This window comes from Pteropus medius, unplaced genomic scaffold (genome assembly GCF_902729225.1).
Source record: "Pteropus medius unplaced genomic scaffold, Ma_sr-lr_union100, whole genome shotgun sequence".
NCBI lineage: Eukaryota > Metazoa > Chordata > Mammalia > Chiroptera > Pteropodidae > Pteropus > Pteropus medius.
Genome location: NW_024349800.1, coordinates 1,860,218 through 1,870,638, shown reverse-complemented (window position 1 = coordinate 1,870,638; position 10,421 = coordinate 1,860,218). Strand labels below are relative to the sequence as shown.

General features: G+C 44.2%; 1 protein-coding gene across 1 annotated transcript in view; it reads left to right on the top strand.

The window, feature by feature from the left end:
• The first annotated feature begins 3,466 nt into the window (after positions 1-3,466).
• The window catches only part of SSUH2 (ssu-2 homolog), a 24,666-nt gene continuing 17,711 nt past the window's right edge, over positions 3,467-10,421 (top strand). The window contains 1 exon segment of the mRNA XM_039888125.1: positions 3,467-3,540. Within this exon segment, the coding sequence (XP_039744059.1) occupies positions 3,513-3,540 (28 nt within the window). The 5' untranslated portion in view covers positions 3,467-3,512.

Here is a 10,421-nt window from a genome sequence, read left to right as displayed (position 1 = left end):
GCAGGGAAGACAAATCTACATCCAGAGCATCTGTTTCAGAAGAACAAAGTGCTACCCCTTCCATGATGGAAGCGATTGAATAGAATCAACCTGCCATTGGGTAGCTGGCCAATCACCTAAGAGAATAGTGCCATGTCGGGACTCAGCGTTGGTCTCTGGCAGACTGAGCACTCAGCAGTGGCCAGGCCAGCCTGGGAGAGCAGAAACCCATGTTGCTGATCCCATGTACAACCCTCATCCCTGACACTTTGACCCACTGGATAATGGCAGAAGTCCTGAGGAAAGAGCCTGATTGGTAGCCACAGAATGGGTCATGCTGTCAACTCGATTATTAAAATTCTCTTCCACTCAAGTCACCCTTTGGTGAGTATTAATATGGGGTACAAATATCCTCATATTCTTTGCCCATTCAGAGGAATCTACAGTATATCTCTTCCCCAGACCTTGTTGTCACCAATTTTCCAGTGATGTTTCTAACCACCCAACCAAACCATTTTCCATAGTTCCTGAGTTGGTATAGACTCTTACCTGTGACCACTTCTTATTCCAGGCAAAATACACAACCAGGTGCACTGTTCGAAGATCTGCCCACTGGGAGCATTTCCCTTCACTTGTCCTTCAGGAATGTTACAAAAAGGGACTGTAGCACTGCAGCATCCACTTTTGGACTTTGAACCTAGTTTACACCAACTCTGAGGCTATAAATGGTCACATTCCACTACTGCCCATGTTTTAATCATCAAGCTTCTGCTTTAATATTCTTCAGAGAAGCCAAACTCAGTGGATGAAAGCTCTGTTCACTAGACAGATCTTCTCTTTGCACCTTGCACCCATTCTGGACCAGCTCTCAGCATGAGTGCTCACTGGGTAGGTGTCCTGAGATTCAATTCTGCTGCCTCCTCTCCATGACAGCCCTTTTCGAAGGCATTTGTTGAGTCCTCCCTCTAGGCATTTTCCTCACCATCATCTTCAACTGCAGTCATACAGTGCAATTTTTAGACTCCCTTCCAAAGCCACGTACCACTCAGAGCCATGGCATACCCTCAAGGCTCAGAGGTCGAAATATGATTACATAGACTTTATTTCCAAGAACAAACAAAGTTCTCAGATAGCAATAAATGCCTACAGTTAGCTCCTGGACAGCTGCCTTCATTCAACAAATGTTTCATGAGTGTGTACCATATGCAGGACACGAAGAGGGCAATGATGGGTCATATCTGTGGACCACTAAGAACCAGTTCAGGAAGAAGAGCTCTAAGAAGACCACATTTTGACATCAACAGCAACGATACAGAATGGAGATAAAGCACGCAGCACAGAGTTGGGGCCTCCCTTCCCCACCCCAAACTCCTTTGATACTCCTGGGAGGTGAGAACCAGTATTAGCTTCATATTGGCCTGGGTCCTAGAATTAGTAATGTTTGTCCCTGCTGACACCAGAATACTTGGTGGTGAAGGGTACATTATTTGTCCAGAGTCACTCAAGCACACTGTTGCAAACAACATTCCTGTCTTGATGCCTAAGCAAGATTAGAAAGGTCTACTAATTGGCTTTTTCATCTTCTATGTATTCTAAGAGATATTTATTAAACCACTACTATGTCGTCTAATTAATGTGCAGCAAAGGACTGTCACTCCTTTTGATCTACATTCCCTGGTTCCTAAGGTACAATTTAATGATTGTCTGCATTTTTACAGCCTCAAGATTTCTGGTCCCTTTCATATTTAGCTCTATTTAACATTTTGTTCCTTCTGTTTGTCATTTGAATAATTTCTTATGATTTTTTCCTTTTAAATGTTGGAGAGGGTTTTAGGCAATTATATACCGCTGCTTAAAAAGTACTCAAAATGTAATAGTGGTATATTGTAGTTAAGCCATAAGTAGTCTGTCTGTCTGTCTGTCATCTATCTATTTTATCTAGCTATATCTATCAATCTATCTATCTATCTATCTATCATCTATTTATCTTTCATCTATCTATCATCTATTATGTTTAGGCTCAAATACACACACATACACACAAAGACAGACATAGACACAGACATATATTATTTTTAGGGTAAAATATACTCACAGCTGGGTACACACATTCTGTTCCCATGGAGATAATTCTACAAGGGCTTAAAATCATTGCTTAATGTATAAAGATATCAAAAGACTATATTTATTCCTCAGAATCTTGGTCTTTCTCATGTATTTACAGGAATGAAATTCATAAAACTCACAAGTTTAAGAAATCAGTGGTCCTACCAACCATAAAAGCCTACTTGTGGGCATTGAGTTGTCTGACTGTGTTTAAGAAGCACCTGTCAAATATTGCTGCTGCTTTCATGACTGTCACCAGCATTCTGTTGGGGGTGGGCAGTGAATAACAAGGGTGAAATCAGTAGAGAGAGACTGAAGGCACTTTGTGGAACACCCTGGAGCAATCATCTCTGTGTATGATGTGGCCGTGACACATCAGTCACAGTGCTTTCCCTGTGGATGCAATCACTGTTGTTTATGTGAGACTGTCATGGCACATACCCACAGGCCTTTCCAGGCTGGGTGAGCCAGGCCACAGGGTTCTTGCTTTGCCCTGTGGAGCAAGGCTGTCCTGGACAGAGAACTCTAGGCCCAGGTAAAAAGGTCATTGCCAAGGATGCTATGTGAGGTGTGTGTGTGTGTGTGTGTGTGTATGCGCATGCGCGTGCACGCACGCGAATGTGTGCACATGTGCATATGCATGTTCCAGCGCACAAGCTCTCTGCTTCTATCGCCAGGCAACTCAGGTCCAGGTGTTTATTGTTGGACTCATCCAGAGGGGAGTGGTGATCTTTAGAGGGTCGAGGTGTTGAAGGGGTACGAAGCCTCAATGCAAAAGGCTTGAAAAGAGATCTTGAAAAACCCACAAATGTTTCACAGGCTAGGTGGGTATAGTGACCGCAGCGACCCATGTAGCCTGGGTTGGGAGCTGGCTCTGCTCACGATGTGCTGTGTGACCTCATTTCCTCCTCAAGTGAAATGAGGTGGTTGATGCTCAAAACTTGAGAGGTCCCACTGTATCTTCTCCTTGGGGAGGTCACCTCCTTGTGGTTATCACATTTTTCTGTATCTCCCCGACCCCCACGACATTTAGAAGCCTGTCTCCTACAGATGATCAAAATAGCACGGTGGTCAAGAGCTCCAGTGTGAGAATCAGAGAGACGAGGGTTTGAATTCAGCTCAGAAAAATAGGCATCATAAAAACGCCCACCTCATAGGGTAGTAAGGGTACAGGTGACTAGAGGCACCCAGCAAGAGCCTGACAAGTACAAAGTCTGATAAGTAGGAGCTCCACCAGCCCCAGTAAATTGGGTCCAGAGCAGCTGCTCTGATGGAAAAGGTGCTTCCCCTCTGATGTTTCCCTCTGTTGTATTCAAATTGAGTAACAATGGGCTTCTGGTCAGGGAGGAGCAAGGGCTTGTCCCTCAGATCCCTGTGGCTTGAGCTCACTGTAAGGGCAGTAACCTCCTTGGCTGGACGTCTGGACCATGGACAGGGATCTGAGTGAAGAGGACAGTAAGTACAGCAGGGAGGGCATGGGGCGTCGTCCTCTGTAGCCGGCATTGAGCCAAAAACTTCTCTCTGCCCTCAGTGATGTCCCAGGCTCTGCCTCTGCGCTGCTGAGAGCATCTGTCCCTCCCTTCCTTTCATTTGCAAAGACTATTTGCAGCCCGCAGGCTGTTCTTCCTTTCTGTGCCTCTGGGCAACAATGAAGGATGATAAAATTTTAACAGGAGAACCTTTCTCCCTAACCACGGCAACACCATCCAGTTTTAGATTCTTTATCCTTCTTTCCTCTAGTTGACAGTTCCCCACACCACTGCCCACAGCCAAGTGTAAGTGCGACTCTCAGGATTCTTATTGCAATCACAGTTGGGTTCAGTTCTTAGATGACGTTAGTTTTAAAGAAATGCCATGAAAGGTCTTTACACATGATCTCCCTCTAGCAGAGAGTCCACTTGTTCATTACTGCTCTGGGTGACTCTATCCTGTCGTTACTGAGACAGGAATACAATGGTATCTAAGGACTATATAAAGAGAAGGAAATAGTATTTTAGGTGGAAATGTGCAGTTTTAAAAATGGAAATATTTGGTCCTGAATTTTGGAATGGGCAATGTGGTAGAGTATCAGATTGGGAATTGGGAGGCTAAGGGTTCAAGACTCTGCTATGAGTTGGCTGTGTGATCTTAGGCAAGTCACTTAATTTCTCTGATCCCCAATTTTCCCATCTATAAAAAAAGATTGGGCCAGGAGTTCTTAAAGTAAGGACCATGAAGTTGTGATTAAAATGTGTATGAATGTGCCTTTTTTTTTTTGGAGGTGGGGGGTCTACAGATTTCATTTGAATCCCAGAGAGCCTGTGACACTAGTACATTTTCACAGTTACTGAACTTGGGGACCTTGAAGGTCCTTTGAGGGTCCAATGCTCTTTATTGTCTTTAATGTTGTTATCTCAAAGTTTTAATCTTCAGAACCACAGTGGGATATAAAATGAACCCATGCTAATCTGAGAGCTCAATTTAAATTTTGTTGGAATCCTTTTCCATATTGTATGGAGGAGATATATTAGTGTGTGTTCGAGGACTTTATCTGATATATTGGAAATTGTATATCCATATTCTTATAATAATAAGTTTCTATTAATATTCAAATGCAACATTTTCTCTTGAAAACACTGCTCATTAGCAGTCTTTGAATTTATATTTGGAGTTTCTCTTCACAGGAACAGGCTAGGTCAGATCTCAGTTCAAATCCAAGCTTAGCCTCCTAATTGCTGGGTGACCTTAAGTCACTTAACCTCTCTTGTCATCTCACAGAATTAGTAAAGGATTAATTAGAAGTAAAATGCCTAAAACATCATTCAGCTCAGAGTAGGCATGGAATAAATGTTGACTCTAGATAATTATCAGATTTTGTTCCCAGAATTTTAAAATTAAAATGCTATTAATGAGAAATATTACTTCCTGTGATGTTTCTATTTTGGCATCATCATCCTTTTAGTAAGCAAGTTAAGAGTAAGGTGGACTCTTTAGTTCCATTAAAATTCTAAAAACCCTAATTCTGTCATATATTAGAAGTCACCCTATGTGCTGATTTCTAATATAACCAAACCTCAGGTCAGCACTTAGGGTCTACTGCAAGGTATAGGATCATCTAGAAAAGTTTTTAAATACTAAGTTGATGCACTCTGAAACTAGGTAAACTTTTCTCCACGTTTCTTAACTAACTGCTATGGGACTTCTATAATTTAAAGGTCTCTTTTTAGTTGGGAGATGGCTGCCTACTTTATTCAGTCAAGTTACCGTTCTCAGTTACTAAAGTGTTGTCCCTTAGTTTTTGAGTCTATATTGTGGATAGTAGCTTCAGAGAGAGAATATCTTCCTTCAATGACTTACTTTGGAACCAAAGCTGGAATGGATAGGGACATTCCAGGATGTGGCACCCACATGGAAGTCACCTTGAAGGCCGTTTAGCACCGCCACTGTCGGATGCTGGGGTGTCTCTGACAGCATCACTGATTAGAGGCAGCACTTCCCACTACTGGCTGGAACACCTTCGGTGGTGGGCCGGTTCCTCTTCTACAGCGGACACTGTCAAAAAGTTCTTTCTTACATTGAGTTGCTACCTCTTTCTCTGGAGCTTCTACTCTTTGGTTTTGATTCTATATCCTGAGGCTACTCAGAACATGCCTGTTCCCTGTTTAAAATAAGAACCCTTCAGAGTCTTTTCTTCTTTAGCATGACTAGGTCCTGTTTCTTCAATGTCCCTGGATGTAACGTGTTTTTGATCATTCTTCTCTTAGAGGGAGATGTTTTACACAGAGCTAAAAGGAAAATCCCCTCCTTTATTCTAAAAAACATATCTTTTGTGATACAACTTTTTTTTTATTACAGACTGAAACCCTCCCAGAAATAGTGAGCAAGGGCCTCTTCAAGTAAGATGGGTTATAACTGGAAGCCCTGGTAATTTTAGGTGGAGGCTGCTCTGGTCCGGCACCATAGGGCCTAGGCAGTGCCTCCTTACTCCTGGGCACTGACTGGTCCCTAGGAAGGTGGCAGCAATGATCTGAGGCCACAAAATGATCTGAGTCACTGTCAGTAACTCAGTGCTGAGGCGGAGAGACTCTCTACTTGGTATCCGGACCAGCTCTGCTTCCCAAAGGCTTATTCATTAAAGTGTCCACTCACCCTAGCTCTGAGTTGGAGCTCTGAGAGTGAGTCTGAAGCTACCACAGTAAGTTGGTGGGAGGATGCTGTACTTCCTGGCAGGGGCCCAGCCGCCGAGAGCCTTGATGACTGACCATGGGCCTCAGTGTTTTTATACATCCCTTAGAATGAAGGCACAGCTACCAGGGAAGCAAGTCTTCTCTGCTAGGTTGGCCCTGGCCTCCTGAGGCCCATCTGGTCTTTCCTGCAGGCTGCCACATTTCTGGAAGAAGATCATGGGTCTGGAAACTCCTAATGGAAAGATACAGCGTCCCCTTTGGGAAATAAGAAATAAAAGCTTTAATGATATTGTATTACAGCTCTGAGAGGATCCCAGGAACTCTCCTGAATTTGTTTGCAGAGCCCTCCCTTACTCATTGCACTGTTTGCTCCTCTCAGTGACAGTACTCTCTGGGCTCAATTTTAGGGAAAGGATATCAAAGCCCTAAAACGTTAAGTGATTTTCTTCCAAGACTACACAACAGGCTAGCTATTTTGTGCTGCCCTCATGGCTGGGTGAACAAGGATGTATAAACATCGACCTACCTTCAAGGTATTCAAAGTCTAGTGGGGAAGGCAGACCCCAAACAGATATTTTATAAATTATAATTCTTATAAAGCCATTTGGCAAAAGCAGTGATAGAGAGTGGAATGGAGTACTGAGGGCACGGAGAAGGGGAACCACACCCAGGTCGGCTTTGCAGGAGATGAGGTCTGGGCTGGGTCAGGCTGAACTGGGTAATGGAGTGTTGTGGGCAGAAACGGCCAGAGCAAGGACTGGGAGAAATGGCACGGTGTATGCGTGAGGATAAATGCAAACCTCAGTGTCCTGAGGTGACAAGTCTCCTCTGGAAAGGAGAGGCAGCTCTTAGAAATCCCAGCCCTCATGTGGCCCTGTCTTGGCATGATGGCACTTTCTATAAGGCATGAGTTCCACATCCCAAGTAATTGGTGAGATAATGTAACATTTGCTGCATTCTCTCTTGGCACACCAGACGGGGCCTACGTAACTCCAAGGAAACGTTCTTCCACGTCTTCTTACCTCCATTTCTCCGATGTTGGTCTCACTCATATGCTGGGAATTATATTGCTCCCCCCAATTTTTCTCAATGGCCCCCACCCCAAAGCTTCCACACTTCTCTCTCAAGTCTCAAGCCGCCTAGTCTCTCTCTTCTCCTTTCTTCTCTGTTCTTTATCCTCGCCGCTTCACCCTCCCCAGTAAGCTGTCTTCCCTCCTCTCATCCTGCCCTGGACAAGGCTTTCTCAACTTCATGTGAGCAGACGAGAATCTTTTCTTCCTGTCCTGTAATATAGGGCCTTATCGGCCGAGTTCAGGAACTTTGATGTTAACTGTGGGTAGTAGTGAGCCAAGGTGGTATTTGAGAGGGGCCGACCTGGTCAGGCTTTCTGGTCTTTCTAGGAAGACCTTTAAATAGCATAGCCAATTATTTGTTTGCTTTTTCTTCTTCGGAAAACAGGACTTTTTTCTTTTCTTTATCTTATAATGAATCATCTGAATTTCCTTATCATTCTCTCTTATTTTAAATTGTGACAAAATACACATGACATAACATTTGCTGTCTTAGCCATTTTCAATGTACTTTTCAGCACATGAAAGAATATTCACATTGTCGTGCAACCATCGCCACCATCCATCTCCAGAATCTTTTCACTTGCAAAACTGAAACTCTGTCTCCATTAAACAACAACTCCCTATTCTCCTTCTTCTCTGCCCCTGGAAAATACCATTCTTCTTTCTGTCTCTGTGAATCTGACTCCTCGAATCTCTTTTGCACCATCCTCAGTATAATTCAAATCACAAGGCATTTATATGCACCAACTGTATACAAGAAGGCAGGGGTTCCCTGTCTAAAAGGGGCTATCACACCTGTTGAAGGAGATAAGATATGTAAAAAACTAAAGCAGGATGGCAGTGGGGAGCCATTTGAGCAGAGAATTGGCATGATTTAAGTGCTTTTAAGATGCTTAATCTAGAATCAGGGGCAGAAGACGTGGGCTCTGTTTATCCTCTGAAATAAAGTGAATGACATTTCTAAAGAAAAAGTTAAGAGGTTGCCCATTAATTATGCCTTTCTCTACAAGGAAAAGTCCTTTCTGTACAAACAAAAAGTAGCTGGTGGCTGGTGAGCAGAAACACTACCCTGGTAACACTTTGTAAAGCTTTCTCAGCAACCACCTGATGCCATTTGCATGGAAAGATAGGGTGTTCAGCTAAGTGGAAAGGTCACTGGAGTTGGATCGGACTTGAGTTCTAAGTACTGTTCCATCTCAGCTATGAATGCCTGAGCGCCTTGCCTCAAATCACATCTCCAAGCCGCGTCTTGTTCTTCTGAGAAGTGGGGAAAACAGTGGTTGTCATGAAGCACAAAGAGATTGTGCCTGCACTATCCCTCTGTAAGGGATGCACAGGGTGCAATGCATGTGTTAGGATGAGGTGGCCCAGCTGGTCAACTGCCCTGGAACTCAGCCCCTACACCGTGGAAACAGTGACATGCCCAGTGACCCCCTTTGGAGTACCTCATGCTGGGCATCACACAATGCCCTGTGACGCCTGCGTTCCTGTTGTGCCCGATGAGATCTGCACAGGAAATGACGCGTCTGCCTGCAGTTCAGCCTGGAGTCCTTTATTTTTGTACATAACATAATAGTGAGACTAATTTAGCTCTGATGAATTGCGACTTCCCCGGGAGGTCAGGGTGGCTCCCTGTTGATGGATGGAGCTGAGTTTCCCACCTCTCATTCTTCCCCTCTTCCTGCCCCTTTGTTTGGTTTTCAGCAGGACTTAGCAGCCATATGGCATTTCCTTGCCTTCCCCAGGAGGACAGCACTGATGTCCTAGCTGGCCCAAGACTTCAGGGTGGGCAGGGCGGTCCCTGGGGAGAGGGCTGTGATGGATGGTCTTGCTTTTCTTTCTGCGCTTGACATTTTCACTCTTGTCTCCTGGCTTAAAAAAGCACAAAGAAAGAGGAAGACCCTCCCTCCTGAGGTCCACAGCGCTGACTGAGCATTTATTAAATGCCAGGCTCAGGGCTAAGAGCTGTGTACACATAATCTCATGACACAGGCACTAATATCATCCACTGTTTCACAACTGGGAGAGTTGAGTTCTGCAAGGAAGTGTGGCTGGCAAAGTGTCGTATATTACATGGCTCAGCTCCACTGGATCGGAGCCCAGGTTTCCAAACACTGAGCCTCAGGGATTCCAAGTCCAGTCACCTTGGCTACAGTTCAATCCTGACCTTTATCTTGAATTCTAATAAGTGGGCTCACAGGAACTGTAATGGATGTGCATGGGCCCTAGTCCAAGAAAGGTTCAAACTCTAGCCTCCACCTTTCTGACCCACGTGAGTGTCTAGGTCAGGGTGGGCAAAATAAGGCTCAAGAGTCAAATCTGACCCATGGCCTGTTTTTGTAAAGTTTTATTGGAACAGAGTCACGCTTATTCAATTACGTATTGTCTGTGGCTGCTTTGAGGCCACAGTGGCTAAGCTAAGTAGTTGAGACAGACCACTTGGCCCACAAAGTCTATAATATTTACTACCTGACTATTTATAGAAAACATGTGGTGGCTACACTAGCTTAGAATGCTAATAAAATCATCAGAAACAAAACTATTTAGAACCAAGGTATGAATAATAATTCCATATTGGGGACTTCGGTACCCAGGGGCAGGCCTCATTCTGAAGCTTTGGGGTGACGTTACTTTGCGTCATACCCGTGCTGATCCTGGCTCTCTCATCTGTTCTTGACAGAATCATTTGCTTACGAATATAAGTTTTCTTGCTAAGAAAGGCACTCTCTACATCTGCAAACATTCTTCTATTTCCGCTTCCTTTGTAAGTTCTCCGCAAGGAGAAAGAGACTTAGAGACGTGTATGTGTTTCTTCTTGTCAGAGGACAAGGACATTTCTGATTTGGGGGGACCTGTAGAATGGGGTTGTTCATTGCTCTTAACGACACCCCCCCCCTTCCTCCACTGTTCTTGGCCACATGTTTCAGGATTTCAGGCTTTTTCACCTCGAGTCATCTCCACTTCCAGATAACCTAGGCTACTCCAATTTAGAACAAGATCTGCTTCTTCTTCTGCCCTCTGTTTTTATTGGATTCAAAATGACAGGACCCATTCTTTTTATTTTTGTGGAGGTCAAGAGCTATAGGCTTTCAAGAGC